A 22,447-nucleotide genomic window follows, 5' to 3' on the forward strand; every position below is an offset into this window, starting at 1 on the left:
GAAGCTCCATTTCACATACTTTGGGCATGTGACCAGGAGGGACCAGTCCTTGGAGAAGGACATCATGCTTGGAAGGGTGGAGGGACAGAGCGGGAGAGGAAGACCCCAGATGAGATGGATTGGCATAGTGACTGGGGCAATGGGGGTAGGTGTATTGGAGTCAGTGAGACTGGCTCAGGACAGGGCAGGCTTCAGATGACTCGATGGCACATAACAACAGCAACCAATTTAAAACTGAAAATATCAAAGCCAACAACATTGTGAAACAATGCTATGTGCACATATGTGGCCACCATGAGTTGATTTCAACTCAAGTACAACTCAGACAGTGACAGTTACGTGCTTACACGAGAAGCATTTACCATTTCAGCAATCTTCACATCTCCGATTCAGTGACACTGACTCATCTTCATCGCGTTCAATTTGTCCCCAGTTCCCTTATCTCGCTTGACTGAAGCTCAGGGCACCCTCAGCCTTGAGTCTCTCTCCCTCACCTGCCCGTCCTTGGTGACCACTGATGGGCTCGGGTCTCCACACGCTTCTCTAGCCTAGATTTTTATGTAAGTGCAATCAGACACTGTTTGTCCTTTTGCGTGTGAGTTATTTCCCTTGACATCGAGCCCTTGGATGACTAACCCGGGATGCTGGAATGCGCTCGGCCGTGCTGGTCGTGCGGGCCTGGGGGGCCGGCTCGCTGCTGCTCTCATCATCAGCGGCGTTGTTGTGGGGTTTGAATCCTTCAGGCCCGGCTTAAATGTCAGCTTCTTCACGAAGCCCTCCTTGATCCATCCCTCCAGCCAGCCTCCCCTCTTTTTTTCCTCTCCTCCCAGCCCTTGGAAAGGCTAGCTTTAGCCTCAGCATGCTCTGCCCCTGCCGATCCTTGTGTTTCTTCCATATCTCTGATTCGACGTGGGAAGCTCCTTGAGGGCTTAACACCCCGAGCTATTGAGTCTTTAGTTTTTTAGTAGCTTTTCTGTTTTGTTTTGTGGTGAGGTTTTTTTTTTTTAATGTTTTGTTTTTTTGAAAGGGATGTTGCTGCTAGGATAGGTTGAATTCACGGTCAAATTCATGAACATGTTATTGTTATGTGCCATGGAGTTGGAACTAACTCAGAGCTGACCCTCCAGCGGGTTCTCAGAGGCTGTAAATTGTCCGGGAGGAAATGGTCCATCTTTCTCCTGAGGAATACCTGGTGTGTTTGAACCACTTGCCTTTGGGTTGGCAGCACAGCCCTTTATCCACTAGGCTATCAGAGCACCCTTGAGGAGCTCACAGATCCATTTCATACAAGCATTGAACTGCCTTTTGTCCTCCTGGAGACAGAGTCCTGTTCAAAGACCAGAAGAGCTCCTCCCCACTCCCAGAATCTCCTCTGTCTCCTTGGCCTCAGAGCGTTGCTCAGGTTATGCCAGAACGTGTCTCCTCAGCCAGCAGCCAGATTCAAGCTCAAGGACTAGATCGCGTGTCTCCTTTTGCGTTTCACAGTTCTGTGAGGCAATGCAGGACCCAGTGAAGAAGGGTGCTGTGGCGGCCCCGTGGTGAGGAGCTATGCTACCGTCCCGGAGGCACAGGATTCGAACCTGCCAGCTACCCCATAGGAGATGGGTGGGCAGTCTCTTCTCGTGTGATTTACTGCTTCTGAAAACCTGAGGAGGATCAGCTCTGAATCGATGGTACAACAACAACAACAACAACAACTTGCAGATTTGACACACACCCTCCTCAGCTCCAAGCCACAGCCACTGTGCTCTGGTCCACTGTGACATGGCAAAAGTCACTAGTCCCACGGAGACCGAGAGGTGCAGTGAGTCCCTGCTTGCTGTGTTCCAGATGTATGCCGGACAGGGTAGTCACGACCTTACCCTCTCCGGAAGGGAGTTCCTGAGCTTCATGCATGCAGAACTGGCTGCCTTCACAATGAAGTCCTTCACAGAAGGACTCCTGTGTCCTTGACTACTTGATGAAGAAACTGGACCTCAACTCCGATGGACAGCTAGATTTCCAAGAATTTCTTTATTTTAAAAAAATTTTATGATTTTTTTTTTGTGCATGCACCATCAAATCAGATCTGATTGGTACAGGAGGAGATTGTCCCTCCTTCTCCAGCACAGCATCTGGTGAATTTGAACTGTGCACCCCTGAGATTGCAGTGCAGCCTCTTGCCACTAGGCCACCAGAGCTCGCCGATTTCCAAGAATTTCTTCATCTTCTTGGTGGTCTTGCTCTGGCCTGCCACAACCCTTTCATCAAACATGTTCACTAACAAACCTGAAGCACCATTGAACTTGGCCAACTAGCTCAACCCCTTCCTTCCAAATCTCCCGTCACTATACGCCCCTCACAGCCCACACACACCCTGGTCTCGCCCACCTGCCACCCCATGCAGGCCATGCCTGCTGGGACTAATAGACAATCCGGTTTTTAAAAAACAAAAAATTTACAGATTCACTGGTTCAAGAAGGTGAACCAGTTAAGGTTAATCAGTGGAGATTCAAGAGACAGGGGCTGGAAAAGGTGGTTTATAGCTTGGAGTGGAGTAAGAAAACTTCGCAGCACTGCAGAATGTCATCTGGTTGACCAGCTACCTGTAGGGAAGTGGTAGAATTGGAAGCCTGTCTAACTTCAAAGTTACTCCATCTCTCTGCCTCCCCAGGAGGGTTTGCTTAATGTCATGACTATAAAGTGCAAAGCAAGAGCTGTAGTTTGCCCTGTGTTTCTGTCACTCTTACAGGATGCCTGTCTTGAATCCATTGCAGTCTTCTGCTTGTATCTCGGCGTAGACTGGCCCCTCTTTGCATTGCCTTGAACTTTCTCTCCCATGTTCCACAGCACTGGCCTTTCTTCTCTGTTGTATAATCCTCCTGCTTGAGTTTCTTGAGAGGCTGGAGCTACACTCACTCAGAGTTTAAGGTGGAGAAGGGATGTAGTTTTGGCCAAAGCCCTGGGCCGCAGAAAGTTACCACTCGCTCGAAGGTCTGACTTCTTCGCTGTATGGCTTTGATTCTTCCCGCTCTCCTTCCTCTCATGCTCATGTTCTTGGGCTCCCCGAGCTCTCTGGCCATTTCTCTGAGACAGGAAGATCCATCATTGCTCATTTGCCCAGCCTGAAGCCACGGCTCACCAGAGCCTGACACTGGGGGAGGCCCCGGGTGCCACGAGGTATGAGTTACAGCTGAAGTCCCACTCTGACATGTGGGACAGTCAGGCCCCTGAGGGCTGGTCACAGGGACCGGACTCTGAATCACCAATCCCTGGGCCTGGGGGGACCCTGTCTCATCCAATCCAATGCCATTTGCAGAGGAAGCCTGGATCATTTGGCAAATTAGGGGAAGGCCCGGGCTTTGAACTCCGATCTCTTCCAAGGCAGTAAACTTCCAGTGCCTTTTTTTTTTCCTTTCTTGTTCAACTCGCATAATGATATCAGACAACTCTTCCCTTCTCGGGTGTTCAGCTGCCCCTGAGCTAACTGTGCCTTGTCCTGACTAGCTGCCTCTTCATTTCAGGACAGTCCTATTAGGGAAACAAACAAATCCTCTTGCCACCTGTCACCCTCTTGCCCCAGTCGCTGCACCTGCAGCAAGACACTGTTCTTCCTGCTGTGAAAATGGTGTCTGCATCACTAATAATTAATATTGGTTGTTCAGCACTTCTCCTAGCTTCTAAATATTGAATTCTGTTATTTTTAATTATACAAGGGCCTTATTAATTGTCTTATTGAATTAGTCCAGTGCCCACTGGTTATAATAGCTTCTGATGAATGCATCTGTCGCTAGCGTCCCTCTCATCATCCCAAGCATATTCTTGGGTGTGCATTTTGATGGCATCAAAATGAAGTGGGCATCGGTTGCACCCTTCCATCTCTGATTCTCCAAGTGAAGCTGCCCTTGTCCCCAGGCCATGTCCTCTCTGAAGAGCAGGGCCACTTTCAAAGGTGGTTACTGCACACTCTAACCAGGAGAAGAGAAAAGGAACTTAGAACCACATGGAACTGGGGAATTTAAGGATGGGTGTGTGTGTGGGGGGAGCAGCTGGGTTAGAATTTATGAGGAATAAGAGATTTTAGAGGTGGGGGGGCCTCGGTATTCCTTTTGGTGGTGCATGTGGGGTGAATATCTGGGGCTGGCTTGTGAGGTGCAGACTTGGGGTGAGGTGGTCTTTGGGTGTGCATGAGGCTGGGGTTCTGGCATAGCCTTGCCAATGGTTGCAAGACAGCTGGTGGTGGGCAAGTAATTATGGAAGGAACAGCAGTCCCCAATAAAGGAACCGAAGAACCAAAAGTTCTGGGAAAATGTGGGCTCAGGAAAAGTCACATTGGCCGGGTCAGCTCTCGGGGGACAGCGAGAGGAGGTATGGGGCGAGTGGCTGACCCGTGAGGGTGACCTTTCTCTCTGCTGGTTCGCAGAGGGCAAGGCTTTCTCTGCTCTGCTCTGGTGACGCCTCACACTCTTCCTTTCTGAAGGAAGAGAAGAAGACTTAAAACCAGAGAACTGCTCCCCACTCCCCATGCACTCCCCGGATCTGTTTGCCTCTCCCCCTCCCCAGGAACAGCAGACATCCATTCCCCAGCGTTGCTCTTTGGGAATGCTTTCCCTCTGCTTCCAAAGGAAAATGCCTCTCATCCTTGATTCACTAGGCGTCTTGGCCACTCACTCTCTCCCACCTCGAGAGCCAACTGGCCCATCACCAACCAGTTAACTCATTAACCCAACATGGCCACTGGTCAGCCAGTTGGCCAGCACCGGCTCGCTCTGCAGCCAGGTCTCCAGAAAAGTCAGCTGGTTGACCAGTTAGCCAAGCCAACCCATTGGCCCATTCCCTGAGCCAACAGCCCATCGCCTTCTCTCACTCCTTGACCCCCTCCTTTCCTTGTCCCCAGACCCCCTAACATTTCAGCCGATAGGACTTACTAATACTGCATAATTGGGTCTGCTTCTTAACCCCCTTGCCTTCCCTCCCCCTCCCCTCTGTTGGAAAACCCCTTTGCCAACTCTGTGTGTGTTACTAACACGCTTATAACCCGGGGGGCCCAAGGGCCAGGGCAGGGACAGGTGGGACGAGGTATGAGTGACGACCTGAACTAACCTCTCTGTGCCATCCGCGGAATGTCGGTCATCTTTGAGTCCTTGCTTTCTCGGGTCGGTTCTTTTTTTTGTTTCTTCTTTACTAACCAAGGCCTCTAACTCTTCCCCTTCTCTGCAGACGCCTCCTCCTTGGGGAGGGGCTGGGGGAGAGGAATCCTGGTGGGTGGAGGGACTGGAGAAGAAGGGTTTGAATTTGTGTGTATGTGTGTGTGTTTGTTTTTACTTTCCCTTCCCGTGAGAATTGATTTCTTTTTGTTTTTAAATGAAAGACTCGTGCGGCACCGGAGGTGGGAGGGCTCTGAACCAGCGACCTCTGTGGATATAGTTCTCCTTCCTTGAGCTTCACAGTTGGTCATTTTCTTTTTCTTTTCTTTTCGTTCTGTTGTCTTTTTTTTTCTTTCCTTCTCCTCTGTTTGTTCGGTTTTGTTTTGACCCGTCCCCTCCCCATATCTCCGCTGAAGCACGCAGGGATTGGACACGCTATGGTAAACAAACTGCATTATCTGGTAGATATCACTCTAATTGTCTTACCGTTTGGTTTGCCGTGGGTTTTTTTAACTGTTCGATTCTCCCACTTTTTGGTTTTTTGATTGTTTTGCTCTTCCAATTCTCCCCCCTTGTTTTTGCGTCCTGGACAATCTTTAGATTTTGCTTCCCTTTTAGTTTTTTTCCCAACTCTTCCCACCCCACTTTTTCTTTTTCTTTCTTTCTTCTTCTTCTTCTTTTTTTTTTTTTTTGGTCCCAACTCAAATCCAAAAGACAAACGATAATCATGGAATTTGGCCTGTCCTGCCTCCTCCCTGACTCCTGAGTTCGATTCCCGCCAGAGACCCGGGCAGGCGGCTCTCGCTCCGCTCGGCCCAGCTGGCTGCGTGGTTCTCTTGCTTTTTTTTGGTTCTTTCCCTCCCACGCTCTTTGGCTTTTGTTTTTTTTTTTCTTTCTCTCTTTGGTTCAGTTTCTTTCTTGGTCTCCTGAAAATCCATGGAAAACACCATCCCATGACATGCTACGCTCTGCTCACTGTCAGCTCCCCGGATGGGCCCCTCAGGTTGGGAGAGGGGGCTGGGGGTGAGACCTCCAGAGGCAGCCAGCTGAGTAGGGTCCTTCAGGGAGGAGACACCTGAGAACAGGGTTCTGCCTGCCTCTGGTCCGTACAGATCCTTTCTCATTCAGATCCCAAGTTGACATCAGTCTGGGGGCTTCCCCATGCTGGCTGCCAGGGCACCAGGGACACCCCCTCCCTCTCTCCTCATCCTGAGGCCTCCTGGTTCTGCCCCCCCATTTTGCATGGCATGAATGGTCTCCCCACCAGGGATAGCGTCCAGTCCCCGCCTCTCTGCTGCTCTGACTAACACTGTGTCTCACGTGTCTCCCCCCTTCCCAACCCCCGCCTTGTGCCCCCCCCCCCCCCCGTCGCATGGACCTTGAGGAGGGGTCCACCTCCTTCCTGGGAGGGCATGAGAGGACGAGGCCTGGGTGGGGGCGTTGGGGAAGCCTTGTCGTCAGCGCCTCTGTTTGCTTGGGCCGTGAGCGCAGGCGTGGGTGTGCATGTCGGTGCAGCTGGTGTGCGTCGGTGTGTGGGTGCGACTGTGTGTAAATGTTGGTGTGACATTTAGGGGGTGTTAGTGGGAAACTGTGCCTCGTGTTTGTGAGATTCTGCTGGCGACTCTACGTGTGTAAACATGGGTGTGGACGGGGGAGTGTGTGCCTGTGTGGGTCTGGGGCCCAGTGAGCACTCTGCCTGGAGGTGGCTGTGGTCTGGGGTCCCCCTCCCCCAAGGAGTCTGGTGAGCAGATGGGAGGAGCTGGTGGCTGGCCCTGAGGTCTGGAGGCTCTGGTGAGCAGGGTACCAGGGGAGAGGCTGGGGGTGACTCTGAGGCCTAGGGGCTCTGGTAAGGGATGAGGAGTGGGGGTTGGAGACCAAGGAGAAGCTGGTGCCTAGCCCTGAGGTCTGGGGGCTCTGGTGAGCAGGGAGGCCAGGGGAGAGGCTAGGGGTCACTCTGAGGCCTAGGGACTCTGGTAAAGGGTGAGGGATAGGAAGTGGGAGTTGGGGACAGAGGAGAACCTTGTGGCTGGCCCTTTCATTTTGGGGGTTAGCAGGGAGCTGAGGGATGGCCCTGTGGTCTGAGGGCCCAGGATGGGGCCAGGGAGGAGTGTGCAGCCGGGAGGGTGCTGCAGGCCCGTGTGTCCCCTGGGATTCCCTCAGCCCTGGCTCTGCAGCAGCCGCGGGTTAGTCATCGCCTATTAATAATACAGAGCGATTGAGCACCCGGCTGGGGACCCTGCAGATGGCTGTGTCTGCTCCAGCAGGGCTGGGGCGGCCCTGGTGGCTGGCTGGTCTCCCCGCCTCCAAGTCGGCCTTGGCAGGCTGCTCACAGGCGAGGAGGGAAGCATGGAAGATGGGGCTCCTGGTCTGGGGGCTGCCCCAGTTTCAGAAGACTCCACTTGAGGTCATATCTAGCTTTTCCTGAAGCTTTGTTAGGTCCATGTTGCCCTGCGGCCACTGTGATCCACGGGGAGCCGTCTCCTCAGTCTACCCTTGAGTCCATGGCCAAAGCCATTGCCACTGTTGCCAGTCCCAGACCCACTGGCCGTCCTCATCCCTGGTGGTGCTCACATGAGCTGTGTGGTGGTCCCAGCATCACCCCTCACAGCTTCTGTTCTTCCAGCAGCTGCTTCCAGGCTTTAGCCGACCTGCTGTGGCCAAGGCAGGCCACTGAGGACGTGTCAAGGGCCAGACATCAGACCTTTCTTTTGAGCGCCACTGGACAGCAAGCAGTCTGTGACACTGGGGACAGAGCAGCAGGATAAACTCTCGTGGTGTGCACCAAGCACTGCCACCACGTGGCCCTAGAACTAGGGTGCCCCAGACCTTCTCTCTTGTCCTGTTTCAGCTAATGACTGGTGGGCTGAGCTGCCAAGGCTTTATTTTCTCATCTGTCAAATGGGCTAATCATCTATCTGCTTATTTTATGGGACGAGTGTGAAGATCAAGTGGTAATGGAAGTAAAAGCATTTGTCCCCTGCAAGCAGGGATCACACTTCTATTAGGTATTAACATGCTGGTTGTCTCAGCGTTTGCAGCCCAGGAATGTTTTTAAAACCATGACTCCCTTCTCATGGCAAACCCTAGAGAATGCGGCTTTTCCGGCCCCAAAGAGGTCCCCTTACACCCACTTCTTAGGAAGCCGTCCTGAAATAGCTGCTTAAAACTACAGTGCTGCAGGGATTGGCCCGAGAGGAGGGATCGTAGGAAGAAGACTGCGTTTGAGTTTGGTGATGCAAACCTGTTTGGTTTGGGCCCTGATGGGGAGAGTGCCAGAGAAGACTGAAGTCTCCCAAGGCCACACTCTCCAGCTCGTGGTGAGATGGATTGTCCCTCGGTGGTCCACGTGTCCTCATGAACACGGTCCTGGTTCTAGAGCTCAGCTCTCTGAGACTGAGAGTGGATCAGAGAATAGAGCCCCAGGAGAGAAGGAGTTCACGCCTCACACACATTTTATGTAGCTGGAGATTCTGTTTTACTGAATTGCTTAGGGAGGAGCTCTGGCTGTGTAGTCGGTTGTGTACTGGACTGCTCACCAAAAGGTTGGTGGTTCAAATCCATCAGCTGTTACACGAGGGAGAGGTGAGACAATCTCATAAAAATATCCAGACTCTGAACCCCAGTGGACAGGCATCATGAGCTGGATCCTCCTGGGGCCCCTGAGGTAGAGGGTAAACCCCTCACACCGACTCTTTTTCCAGCTCGCCGGCCATTTATGCTTGAGCTGGGGGTGAAAACAGATGGACAAAGGCTGTGAGCTGCAAGGTCTGGGTTAGATGTGATTACGTTGGTAGGTGTTTTCTTGTGAAAATAGCAATAGTTTCTGGTACAATAGGTTCTTGTACATGGGTTCTTTAGCTTTTTCAATCAGCTCTCATAAATCCAGTATTTTTAAATCTGGAACACCTGACTGACAGGCAGCAGACAGCGATTATTCCCAGCAAAAGGTGAGGAAACTGAGGCCTCCAGAAAGTAGCTTGCCCAAGACCCCTGCGTCAGGGCAGAATTTGAGGCTTTCACGTGGTTAACTCAGTTGGTCCTCTTGGTAAGTCTTCAACTAGTGGAATTGACAGCAGTGGTTAAAGCTCTTTGAGAGAGAGGAAAGCTGAGAGTGTTCTGGAAAATGCTATAGTTTATTTAATGAGGAGCCCAGGGTACCTGACCTTTAACCTGACCTTTCCCTTATGATCCCCACACTAAACCCACTGTCACTGAGCCAATTCTTATACCCAGCAACCCTGTTGGGGAGGGGAGAACTGCCCCAAAGGGTTTCTGTGGCTGTGGACTTGACGCATGAAGACTGCCACATCTTTCTCCCTCTGGTGGGTTTGAACTGCTGACCTTTGAGTGAGCAGCTGCGTGCATTAACCTCTGTACCACCAGGACTCCTTCCTCTAGTCTCAAACTCTTATCAAATCTCCTTCCTCTAGTGTCAAACTCTATCAAGCCCAGATCTCAAGACCCACCTGTAGGGCTGTAACACATGTAAATTCATCTTCTAATGTGTTGTTCCAACTTTTTTTGTTCGATTTATCCCCATCTCTAAACAGAGAGCTAAAATAAACCCGTAGCGGGCCTGCAGGCAGTGCTCAGCCATGGAGACCCTTGCCTCCCCTTTCTCTGTACGACGCTCCCCACCCCAGTCCTAAGGTATACCAGGAGCTCTCCCTATTGATGACAGCAGGGCCTGTCATGGGGAAGAAGTGCCCACTGATGCCATTTGCAGTCAATGTTTAGGACTTCATGCATCCCTGAGCCCCTCTAGCTTGTCACAAGGTAAACACATCTGTCCCCAGTCATGTTCTCTCCAGAGGTCAGTGACCCAGTGAGCACAGCAGGGCCCGAGGAAGCCTCTGGGACTTTCAGATGGGCACCTCCCCTCGGCCTCAGCTCTTTCCCTGGACACTGGGGTGTGGGGTACCCCCGTGGGCAGATATGTGGTCAGGATTTGGCTTCACTGCTGAAGAGTTAAGCAGGAGCAAGGCACCTGCAGGGAGGGCCTGCAGGTGGTGGGCTCTGGGGCGGGACATGACTCCGGGCCTGTAGTTTGGTGTCCATCCCTTTGGGGACACACAGCACCCCAAGAGCTCACCAGTCCGTGCAGGGCTCGAGGGCGGGGTGCAGAGCAGTGTCTCGGTCCTGGCCTGATAACTGAGGTCTGATAACTGAGGGGATGCTGGTTGGGAATGAGGGAGTCCAGTGCACGTGGGCCCGGGGGTGTGGCAGCACGTGAGTATGACGTGTGCGTGCAGGTGAGCCTGTGGCGTGGCTGCTGGGCGTGAGCGTGGGGTCAGAGCTCAGAGTCTCACGCTCCTGTTTCAAGCCCAGAGACTCCCTGTCGTGTGGGTGCTCCTCTCTCCTCCTCTTTGGAAGGAAGCTCCTCCCTCCGGCCCCAGGCCTCCATCTCTGCTCCTCCCCGGCACCCCTGCCCCGCATGCCCCTCTCCGTGGCTGCTCCCTCTTCTGAGCCCCTGCTGAGCCTGGCCCCCCACCCTGCTCCTCTAACCCGCATGCGTCCCAGCTGTGCGGCTGCTCCGTGTCGCATGGCCCCCTCCCTTCCTGCTCCCCCGCCGGCCCCACCCTTTCCAGAAGCTGCGCGGGGGGGTTGGGGGGCAGGGGCATCACGAACCCCCCCGGGTGGAGGGGGACGGGGGACTGGGTCCCCTGTTTCCTGCTTTTACTAACGAACCTGCCATTTTTGTGTCTGGACTCTGAGTTGTCTGGGGGAACAGTCGGGTTCTACTAATCCGAGTCATCTCCCTCCTTGCCTCCCCCAGAGACCTTTCCTCCCTGGACCCCGGCTTCCCTCCACTCAGTACCCACCCTGTCCCACTACTCCCCCACACCCCGAGTCTGACTTCCCTTCCTTCACGCACCTCCTCACGGTACCCCACCTCCTGCTACCCCTTTCCTCACACCCCCTGGACCAGGGCTCTCTCTAAAACATGCTTGTGAATTGGGGGGACAGGTAAGAGGGTCATTCAGGCAGGACCGCCCTTCTCCAGCAGGGGGCGCCATGGAGGAGTCTCTTGTAAAAACTGTTGGGACCAAGGTGGGATTTGCACCTGGTCTGGAGGGGGATTGATGGGCTCCTACCCCAAGTCAGGTCTTTCCTGATTCTGAGAGGACAAAGAGGGGTCCTGGCCATGTGGGGAGGGACAAAGAGAGCCAGGATGAGAGGACCCAGCTGAGATTACCTGATGCAAAGGACAGTTTCTGGGAGCTTTGAAACTAGGGGGAGCCTCACCCAATTCTCCACCCTCCCCCCAATATAGACAGAGGCAGAGAACAGAACCCTTCTGGGGGTTGGGGGCTGTTGACCCCAAGACTCAAGAGACTCGCAGGGAGGGCCCCAGAGTAGCCTCTAATGACCATGAACTGTGTCGTGTCCCCTGGCTGTGCTGGGATTAGTGGGGTTCCAGGACCAGGAGACCAGTGTCTACCCTCTGGGAGCAGACTGTAAGGACGGGGCTAGAAGACACAGGATCAAGGAATAACTAGGGTTACAGCCCCTCCAATCAGCATCAGGGGGTCTCCTCCACCCTGTCACCCCCTGTCTTCTCCTTGTCCCCTTATCCTGACCTCCTTAATTCCTCCCTCCAGCCCCTCCCTGCCCAGTCTAATCTCGTTTGCATGTTTTTGTGACTAATACTCAAACCCTCCCCTTTTCTACCCAGATTTCCAACACCCAGCTTCGGGGTGGGGTGGAGGGAAGAAGAAATAGGCAATAATGACCAGCCCTCTTTTCAAAACAAGACTTCAAAGCTTTCAAGCCCGCCCCTTCCGCAGATGCCCCTCTCCTCTGCTCTTGAACTGAGCCCTCCCCACCCTCAGCACAAGGTTTGATGGTTCCCAGGAGATGCCCTTTTAGTTCTCAGTCAGCTCAGCCTCACCCCTCATTCAAGTGGCTCCATCCAGTCAAGCACAAGAGGGATCTGGGGGCCCGCAAGACAAGGGAGAGTCCCCTTACCTCAGCCCCATGTCCCTCATGAGTTTCTCCCCCAGCCCAGAGAGGCTGCCCCGCCCCGTAGCAGTGGAGCCCTGACACCAGGTCTTGGAAGATGGCTTTGGGACGTGTGTATGGACTGGGTTGGGTGGGGAAGTCATAGGAAGGGGACTAGAAGGCTCCAGTCTCCAGGCTTTTCCCCAGGAGGGGTCCTAGAGCCCCCGGGGAGCAAGGAGTGGAAGGACCTGGTTGAGTGACAGCACCCTGTTTTTACCCAGCCCCTTTTCTGACTCTGGAGAGTGAAGGATTCCTGACCCTGTCATCTGTGGCTTGTTTCCACAGTCTGGCCAAGTGTCTGGAGCCCCTCTAAGATGCTCTTGTGACAGACTTTTCAGGGTCCAGGTGGGCATTTGCCTATCAGGAGTGGGTGTCAGAGAGCTCCCTGCACTTGTCACACCCTCCAAGGTCACCTCTGCCTCCCCACTGCCGGCCCCCTCTCTGTGGGACACCATGTGTTCCTACTCACTGTGATGTCCTACTGAATTTCCAGTGCTGGTCACAGTGTTCATGAAGTTAACCCCGTGTCCACTGTCTCTAGCCTGATCCCTGTAGTACCAGAGAGGGTAATGGTTTTTGTGAGGTGCTGTGACTTGTAGTGACCCCATGAGCAATTGAACCTGCCCTGTCCCATGACGTCCTCACAGTCTGAACTACTTGAGCCTGTTGACACGGCTGCTATGTCAACCCATCTCTCTGAGGGTCTTCTCTTTTGCTGGCCCTCTGCCCTTGCAAGCATGACGTCCCCTTGCCAAGGACCGGTCTCTCCTGATGTACCCAAAGCCCGTGAGATGAACCCTCACCTTCCTTACCTCTACAGAGCAAGGCAGGCAGTGTAGGCTGATGAATAAACAGCTAAAGGGCTGGTGTCTCCTGTGGAGGCGAGAGTTGACCCCATGTAGGAGAACAAAAGAAGAGTCACGGAGCCAGTGTCTGGAGGGAAGAGTCCGCCAAGCTTGGGTGGCTGCGGTGGAGTCCTGCAGCCCCCTGGGAGTTCCTGGACTTCCCTAGAGTATCTGGGTTCTTGTTCCCCACGGCCTTCCGTTCTCTGACTGGACGAAGACTGAGAGAGCCCCATCTGTCCCCTGAGGGAAGGGCTGCAGGGGGCACAGCCATAGACCCCCGGGGTGCGCATCCCATTGCCTCATCTAGGAGAGGAGGGGGTGAGGGTGCCCTGTTGTGGGGCCCCCACTCCCGTTCAGAGGGACTTCTGAGAGCTGTTCTCCACTGAGGACCTTCAGGGCGAGCACCTCAGATCTTGGCCTACTGAGCTGAGAACTCCAGCCAGGGAGGCCTTTGTTCACCCTGAAACCATCAAATCTCCTGCTGCCTCCTCTTCCTCCTTCCCCCAGGTCCCCACTGTTCCTCCTCTGAGACAAGCAGACATAAAAATGGGGGCCCCCTCCCCCACTGCCCCCTGGCCCCCACCTGGCCCAGCCTGGGGCTCTGCCCAGCGAGTTGATGCCGGTTGTCTCCTTGTCTCCCCCCTCCCTCCCTGGGCTGGGCAGGTGACCATCTCGGTGGACGGGATCCTGACCACCACCGGCTACACCCAGGAGGACTACACCATGCTCGGCTCCGACGACTTCTTCTACATCGGGGGCAGCCCCAACACCGCTGACCTGCCGGGCTCACCCGTCAGCAACAACTTCATGGGCTGCCTCAAGGACGTGAGTAGGGTGGGGGGGGGGCTGGTGCCGGTCCAGGCCTCCTTCAGCTCCGTCTTCAGGGTGTCCCGGCCAGCTGGCTTTCTGTCTCTTCCAAGTGCATGATGGGAGAGCACCCCCTCTTCAGAATCCAAGGCTTAGTCAGGAGGCTCCTCCCTTCTTCTTGGAAACTCAGAAACCCCCTTCCTCTCAGATATACCTAAAGGCAGCTGTGGTTTGGAGGAATGCACACTGGATGTGGAGACTAGAGACTGGTGTTTGCATCCAGGCTCCTCCACTCACTGGCTCTGTGACCTTGGCCAAGGCACTTGACCTGTCTGACCCTTAGTTTGCTCTTCTGTAAATGTGTGGTCAGTAGCTTCTGCCTAAGGTTGCAGTAAGGAGCTGATGATGAGAGTGTATGTGAAAACACTGCCAGTTAGGAAACATTAGCAGAAGGGATGCTGGCCGGCTGCACTCAGCAGGCTGGAAGGAACTGCCCTGTTGATCCTGGACCAGGAGACGGGACTGAGGAAGTGAATGTGGTGAGGGAGAGGCTGGCGCAGGCCTCTGGCTGTGAGGTTCCTGAACTCAGGTCCAAGCCACATGGCCTGGAGGCACTGGACAGGGGCCACTGGGACGGGGTGGCGTGTCGCGGGTGACTGGCCGCGGCTTTTGCTTCCACCTCCATGACCGACCCTTCCCTACAGGTCGTCTATAAGAACAATGACTTCAAGCTGGAACTTTCCCGCCTAGCAAAGGAAGGGGACCCCAAGATGAAGCTGCAGGGGGACCTGTCCTTCCGCTGTGAGGATGTGGCTGCCCTGGACCCGGTGACCTTTGAGAATCCCGAGGCCTTTGTGGCCCTGCCCCGCTGGAGCGCCAAGCGCACGGGCTCCATCTCCCTGGACTTCCGCACCACCGAGCCCAACGGGCTGCTACTCTTCAGCCAGGGCCGGCGGCCGGGGGCCGGAGCCGGCAGCCCCAGCTCCACGCAGCGCGCCGACTACTTCGCCATGGAGCTGTTGGACGGCTACCTCTACCTCCTGCTGGACATGGGCTCCGGGGGCATCAAGCTGCGGGCATCCAGCCGCAAGGTCAACGATGGCGAGTGGTGCCATGTGGACTTCCAGAGGGACGGGCGCAAAGGTCAGGGGGCCTCTGGGCCCTGCCCCTGGTATCAGGGTACTCCTCTCTCTCCACTTACCCTCATGCCGTCTCTGGGCCCCCTCAGCCTCTGGGTCCCCACAACCTTTGGGCCCCCTCAGCCCTGTGGGACTCACAGCCTCTGGGCCCCCTCAGCCCTGTGGGACTCACAGCCTCTGGGCCCCCTCAGCCCCATGGGACCCTCAGCCTCTGGGCCCCCTCAGCCCTGTGGGACCCTCAGCCTCTGGGCCCCCTCAGCCTCTGGGTCCCCACAACCTCTGGGCCTCCTCAGCCTCTGGGTCCCCACAACCTCTGGGCCTCCTCAGCCCTGTGGGACCCTCAGCCTCTGGCCCCCTCAGCCCTGTGGGACCCTCAACCCCATGGGCCCCCTCAGTCTGGGCCCCAACAACCTCTGGGCCCTGCCCCTGGTACCAGGGCACTCCTCTCCCTCCACCTGCCCTGATGCCCTCTCTGAGTCCCTGCAGCTAGTGTGTCATCCTCCCCAGCAATTCCTCTTCCTCCTCTCCCCCATCCTCCCTGTCCCCCACTTCCATGGCCATGGGAGAAGGCACAGCATGGGGGCTCAGGCATCCCTGGGGTCACACTTTGGCTTGCCCACTTCCTGCATGAGTGACTTTAGCACTTACTGAATCTCTTGGAGCCTTGGTTTCCTTGTCTAGAAAAGGAGCACTTGCAGGTGGGGCATCAAGAGAATGTGAGGGAACATTAGCGCACTGACTAAGAGACATCCCATTCTCCGTGTTGTTGTTGGGCGCCCTCACGTCACTTCTGACTCAGAGAAGACTCTGTAATAATAGAATGAAACGGTGCTGCTCCTGCACCATCCTCAAGGTCTTGTTTGAGCTTATTGTTGAACTATTTTGTCAAGACATCTTGTTGAGGGTTTTCCTCTGACCCATTTACTGAACACTGAGCAAGCATGATGTTCTTCTCCAAGGAACAGTCCTTTTTGATAACATGCCCAAACTAGGTGAGAAGGAGTTCTTACCATCTTCTCTTCTTAGAAGCATTCTGGCTGGGCTCTGAAGATGTGCTCATAATTCAAAGGCATCCATTATTTGGTCTTCCTTATCATTGTCCAGCTGAGGTGATTGAAATTATCATGGATTGGGGCAGGTACACCTGAGTCCTCAAAGTGACATCCTTACTCTTTGACAATTTCAAGAGCTCTTTTGAAGACGATTTTCCCAGTGCAACATACTGTTTGATTTCTTAACTGCTACTTCCATGGGTGCTGACCATGGAGCCAGGTCAGATGAAATCTTGAGAACATAAATTTTTTCTCTGTCAATCATAATGTTATTCATTGGTCCAGTTGTGAGTAGTTTTATTTCTTTATGTTGAACTTTAATCCATATTGAAGGGTCTAGTCTTTGACCCTCAAGTCTGCTTTCAGCAAGATTGTCATCTACATATTACAAGCTATTAACAAGTCTTCCTCCAATCCTGAAACTACGTTCTTCTGCATATAGCTCAGCTTCTCGAATTATTTACTCAATACACAGCTTGAATACGTATGTGAAAGGATGCAGCCCTGATGTACGTCTTTCCTGATTATAAACCAAGCAGTGTTAAAATGTTCTGTTGGAATGAAGGCTTCTTGGTTCCTCATGAGCAGGATGAAGTGTTTTAGAATTCTCATTATTTACAATGTTACCCACAGTTGGTTATGAGCCACATAGTTGAATGCCTTTGCATAATTAATACAACACAGGTAAACATCTTTCTGGTCTTCTCTGCCAAGATCCATCTGATAGCAACAGTAATATCCCTCATTCCAACTTGTTTTCTGAATTAATCTTGAATCCCATTCTCCTGATAAAGCATGAGGGCAAAAATCTTCCCAATCACCTCTCCTGTCAGTCTATATTGATAAAGCTTTCTTTTATTAACTCAGGAAACCTTTTTGAGCACCTGGAGGGCCAGGCTCTGTCCAAGGTGCTGAAGATGCAGTCGCTGGGGAGCTAGCTTGGCTATCATGAAACTCATCTTTGGGGGGTGGGTAGTAAACACCACTGCCACCTGGTGATGAGAATGTGGAAGAACACTAAAGCAGCAGGTGCTCCCTCTTGAATTCGGTCCTCCATGCCTGCTCTTTCCAGTCTTCTCATTCTTTCCTTGTTTTCTGCCTCCCAGTTCTCTCCTCTCCATCTTGTTGAGCACGAGAGGTTATCCAGGAAGGAGAGAGTTGATGTAGATGAGAGCTGACACATCACGCAGCGTAAGCATTTATTGATGCCAACCAGAGCTGCCCCACCCGCAGAGGTCAACCTCAGGGGGTCTGCAAATCAGGGCGGGTGGCTGCTCCCCCACATGTGGGGAAGAGGCTGCGGGGGCCTCAGGCAGCACCCACTGCCCGTCATCCCTGGTCTGTCTCATGACGGCCCCGGGACCTCGTAGAACGCTGCCCATGTTTCCACATGAGCACCCCAACTTGGAAGTCCTCCAGGGACGTCCCCCTCTTCTCTGCTGTCAGCAAGTGGCCTTGTTAACTGCATGCGTGGACACCACGTCTGGCTGACTTTGGACCACTGTGGTGATCAGCGCTGGACACGCTGGTGGTCCACATTCACCCGTGCATACGCACGCTTGGCATTGCTTCCAGCAGAGCTGCTACATGACCTTGGCACAGAGGCCGGCTCTCCACCTTGATTTCCTCTCCGACTCTCTGTTAAAACCCAAGGCCATTGTTCTTAAGTTAGTTCCAATTCGTGGTGACTGTATGTGAGAGTAGAACTGTGCACCAAGGGGCTTTATGGGTATAATCTTTTGTCTAGAGATTGCCAGGCCTTTCTTCTGAGGGATCTTTGGATGGATTTGAACAACTAACCTTTCAGTTACTCATTTGCGTCACTTACTGACTTGAATTCTCTATTACACACCCCGTTTCCCCATCTCCTTCACCAACATTCAGTTCCGTTCACATTTGCTGAGAGCTCAGGTGAGGTGGTCATGTCAGGAAGTCAGCAGAGGTCAGGGGCAGGACAGGTGTGTGATGATTCTGGCTACATATGGAGCTGGGACTGACCAGGTGGTCCATGTCTGGAGGCCTGGTCGGGAGATTGGGCCCCTAGCCCTGGGAGGTGGGTTTAGCATCTGATGTTATCATGACTCAAACTCATTGCCATCAAGTCAGAATCGACTCTTAGCTGCCCCGCCTCTGGATTCCTGAGGTTGTTTATAGCAGCAGGACATCGGCCGGCTTTCTCCCATGGAGCTGCTGGTGGATTCGAACTGCCGGAGAAGCACAGCCTTTGAGTTAGTGCACCTCCCTGCGGCCTATAGTTTCAGAGCTCCTGGCACAAGGTAGGGTCTTGTGTGTTATTAAAATGGGTCTGGGGAAGAGCCTCTCTGAGACAGACGTGGTTTTGAGCAGAGAATACACTCAATAAGGAACCAGGTCCAGAGCAGAGGGTCTGATTCTGCCCCTTCTTTCAACACTCCATTCACATGCTTAGGATCCCTGGTGGTGCAGTGTATTTTATGTTAGGCTGTTAACCAAAAGTTTGGTTGTTCGAATCCGTCAGATGCTCCACAGGGAAAAGGTGAGGTTGTCTGCTCTTCTTAGGACCTATAGCATCAGAGAGCCAATGGAGGGTCTCTGTGAATCGGAGTGGGTCCAATAGCAGTGGATTTGGGTTTTGATTCTGATGTTTATATTCTGACTTCACCCTGCTCTGCCCCGCCCTCTGGAGATCTGTTAGGTACCGTTGGGTCAGCTCCGCCTCATAGTGACCTGGTTTGCAACAGAACAAAGCCCTCGCCCGTCCTGCACCATCCTCACAACTGCTGCCATGGTGGAGGCCGCTGCTGCAGCCAGGTCACTCCATCTCATCAAGGTCTTTGTCTTCCTTGCTGACCCTCTCTACCAAGCATGATGACCTTCTCCTTCCTAATCATGTGTCTAAATGCTGCAGGCATAGACCACCCCTCCTGGGCCGCTCTTCAGCCACACTGTGATAGGCAAAGACACAAAAAGGGTTTTTTTTTTCCCTAAGAATTCTTCCAAACTTGATAAAAGAGATGGGATGGGAAATATATGAATTGAAAAATACAAACAATGAAAGATGTTCCTAGGTTTCTGCTTCTAAAAATCTCAGGAAGGCCTTGGAACACTCCCCGGCCCCAGATCTTTGTTCTACGATTATCAGCCTCACCTTCCGACACTGTTCCAATTCCAAGGCTCCATGCGTGGCTCCTTCCCCCTGGTCACATCCTGTCTTGCAGGCTCTAGGAGCTGGCCTGCCTGCCCATCTGTCCCACCAACCAGTGAGCAGGCTCGAGGCTGGGGCCATGGGAGCAGGTGTAAGCTCTGAGAGCCTGCTGGGCTGCAACCAGTGTGGAGCTTTGATCAGATTACCTGGTCCCTAATCCAGGTCTCCCACTTCAAAATGTAGGGTTGTCATTTCATGATGTCATCAGTAGACATAAGTGGAATCCTCGCATGGTGCAAATGGCTAATGTGCTTGGCTGCAGGCCAAAAGATTGGAAGTTCAAGTTCACCCATAGATACCTTGGAAGAAAAGCCTGGTGATCTCTTTCCCAAAACCAGCATCTAAATCCTTAGGACACACTTCTACTCTGACACACGGGTTAGAATCCACTGGATGAAAATTGTGTTTTAGGTTTTTTTTACTATTTTAAAAAATTTTTTTGTTCTTTTTTTTTTAAACATAAGAATCACAAATAGCCTTGAGTCTATCCCACCTGAGTTTACAAACCATCTCAAGAACAGGTCAGAGGCACTAAATACTCATGATTGAAGATCAGATGAACTGTGGGATGCCATCAAAGATATCATCCATGAAGAGAGCAAAAGGTCATTCGACAGAGGGGAAAGAAAAGACCAAAATGGATATCAGAAGAAACTCTGGAAATTGCACACTAGAGAGTCTAGAAGTCTAAACAAAGGAAGAGATGCCAAGGTAAAAGAGATGAACAGAAGATTTCAAAAGGCAGCTCAAGAAGACAAAGTAAAGTCTTATAATGAAATGTGCAGGCGCTGGAGTTGGAAAGCAGAAAGCAAAGAACTCACTCAACATTTCTCAGTGCTAAAGAACAACCCCCACCCCCCATTCATGCCTCGAGTTACAATATGGACAGAATCTAGAGGCAAAATCTTAAATGATCAAGGAAGCACCAAAAGAAGATGAAGGGAATACACAAAATTTCTGTACCAAAAAGAATTGGTCAACACTGAAATATTTCAAGAAGTAGCATATAAATAGCAAGTGATGATGAGGGAAGAAGGTCAAACTGTATTGAAGACATTGGCAAAAAAATAAGGTCCCAGGAAAGGATGGGATGCTAATTGACATGTTTCAACAAAGAGATGCAGCCTTGGATGTGCTTACCAGTAATTTGAAGGACAGCTACTTGACTAACTGGCTGAAAGAGATCTGTATTTGTTTCCATTCCCAAGAAAGGAGTTCCAACAGAATGTGGACCATTAATACAACACACAAGCAAAATATTGCTGCAAATCATCCAAAAATAGTTAAAACTGTACATTGAAAGAGTATTGCTAGAAGTTCAAGCTGGGTTTAATACCAGGAATATCATTGCTGATGTCAGTTGGATCTTGGCTGAAAGCTGAGAATACCAGAAGGATGTCTATTTGTCCTTTATTGACTAAGCAAAGGCATTTGACCGTGTGGATCACAAGCTATGGCTAACATTGACAAGCGTGGGAACCTCAGAACACTTAGCTGTGCTCATATGAAACCTATACCTAGACCAAGAAGCTGTTGTCTGAGCAGCAAGGGAACAACACTACATTGTTTAAAATCAAGAAAGGTGTGTTTCAGGGCTGTATCCTTTCTCCATACCAATTCACTTTCTTTGCTGAACAAATAACTGGAGAAGCTGAACTTTATGAAGAAGAATTGCACCAGGCTTGGAGGAACACTCATCAGTAACCTATGTTATACAGATGACACAACCTTGCTTGGTGAAAGTGAGGAGGACCTGAAGATCAAGGACCACAGCCTTCAACATGGATTGCATCTCAACATCAAGAAGACAAAGATCCTTATCACTGGACTGATAGGCAACATCATGATAGACGGAGAAAAGATTGAAGTCGTCAGTGATTTCATCTTAGTTGGATCCACAGTCAGTACCCTTGGTACCAGCAGTCAGATCAGGGGATATATTACACTGGACAAGTCTGCTGTCAAGGATCTTTCCAGATTACTGCAGATTGGTGATGCCAGTTTAAAGACCAAGGTATGCCTGCTTCAGACCACAGTCTTTTCAATCATCTGCTATGCAACTGAGAACTGGACAATGAATAAGGATGGTAGAAGAAGAATCAGTGCCTTTGAACTGTGCTGTCAGAGGAGAGTACCGAATGGACTGTCAGAAGAACAAACAGACGTGTCCTGGAAAAAGTACAGTCAGAGTGCTCCTTAGAGACAAGGAGGGTGAAATTTCATCTCACATTTGGGGCACGTTTTTAAGAGGGTTATTCCTTGGAAAGGGACATCATGCTTGGAAAGGGGAAGGATTAGTGAAAGGGAGGATGATCAATGAGATGGATGACACAGTGACTGCAGCAATGGGCCCAAGTATGTCAGAGATGAGGATGTCACAGGATAGGGCAGGGTTCAGATCTGCTGTTCATAGGGTCGTTCTGAGTCATACTCCAATCGATGCTGCTAAGATCAACAACAGCATACAGGAAGGACTCAATACATATCAGTGGGCAAACTACAATTTTTTTTTATTCAGTCCCCTTCTGCTCCCTGGCTTAATTAATCAGCTGTGGGACTAATCCAGGAAGGTTCCGGCCCTTTCTGCAGTGTTCACTTTGTGCGCAGTCTCTTAGGACTCACCCAGCCCACTTTGGGGACAGGGGTCTGCACAGAAGCCCTCCCATATCCTGCTGCTGGGATGGACTTGGGAACTCTGTCACTTGGTGTCTGTTGCCCCTGAGCCTGGGATGAGAGCAGGGACTGGTGGCAGCTCCCTGACAGTCTGATCACTGGCCCTGCCTTCCCCTGAGGCCGCCTCTCCCTCCACCCCCAGGCTCCATCTCGGTGAACAGCCGCAGCACTCCGTTCCTGGCGAGCGGGGAGAGCGAGATCCTGGACCTGGAGAGCGAGCTCTACCTGGGCGGCCTCCCCGAGGGCGGGCGCGCGGACCTGGCCCTGCCCCCGGAGGTGTGGACGGCGGCGCTGCGGGCCGGCTACGTGGGCTGCGTGCGTGACCTCTTCATCGATGGCCGCAGCCGGGACTTGCGTGGCCTGGCCGAGGCCCAGGGCGCGGCGGGCGTGGCGCCCTTCTGCTCCCGGGAGACGCTGAAGCAGTGCGCCTCGGCCCCGTGCCGCAACGGTGGCATCTGCAGGGAGGGCTGGAACCGCTTCGTGTGCGACTGCGTGGGGACTGGCTTCCTGGGGCGGGTCTGCGAGCGAGGTGAGCCCCGGCCATCCTTCTCGGATTGACACCCCCACTTTCTGACCCTCCACCCCCGAATCGGTCAGCCTAACGCTTGTCCTAATGATC

At 52.6% G+C, this 22,447-nt stretch overlaps 1 protein-coding gene across 2 annotated transcripts in view; it reads left to right on the top strand.

The window, feature by feature from the left end:
- NRXN2 (neurexin 2) overlaps positions 1–22,447 on the top strand; it is a 121,353-nt gene that overhangs the window by 37,985 nt on the left and 60,921 nt on the right. Inside the window, exons 6-9 of one of the 2 annotated variants that reach the window (XM_006901479.1) lie at positions 5,543–5,587; positions 13,637–13,798; positions 14,485–14,923; positions 21,971–22,357. In XM_006901479.1, the coding sequence (XP_006901541.1) occupies positions 5,543–5,587; positions 13,637–13,798; positions 14,485–14,923; positions 21,971–22,357 (1,033 nt within the window). The remainder of the gene's footprint in view (positions 1–5,542; positions 5,588–13,636; positions 13,799–14,484; positions 14,924–21,970; positions 22,358–22,447) is intronic. The other variant, XM_006901480.1, reaches the window with a different exon arrangement.

Source organism: Elephantulus edwardii, unplaced genomic scaffold (genome assembly GCF_000299155.1).
Source record: "Elephantulus edwardii isolate Elephantulus edwardi_28Jun2011 unplaced genomic scaffold, EleEdw1.0 scaffold00328, whole genome shotgun sequence".
Lineage (NCBI taxonomy): Eukaryota > Metazoa > Chordata > Mammalia > Macroscelidea > Macroscelididae > Elephantulus > Elephantulus edwardii.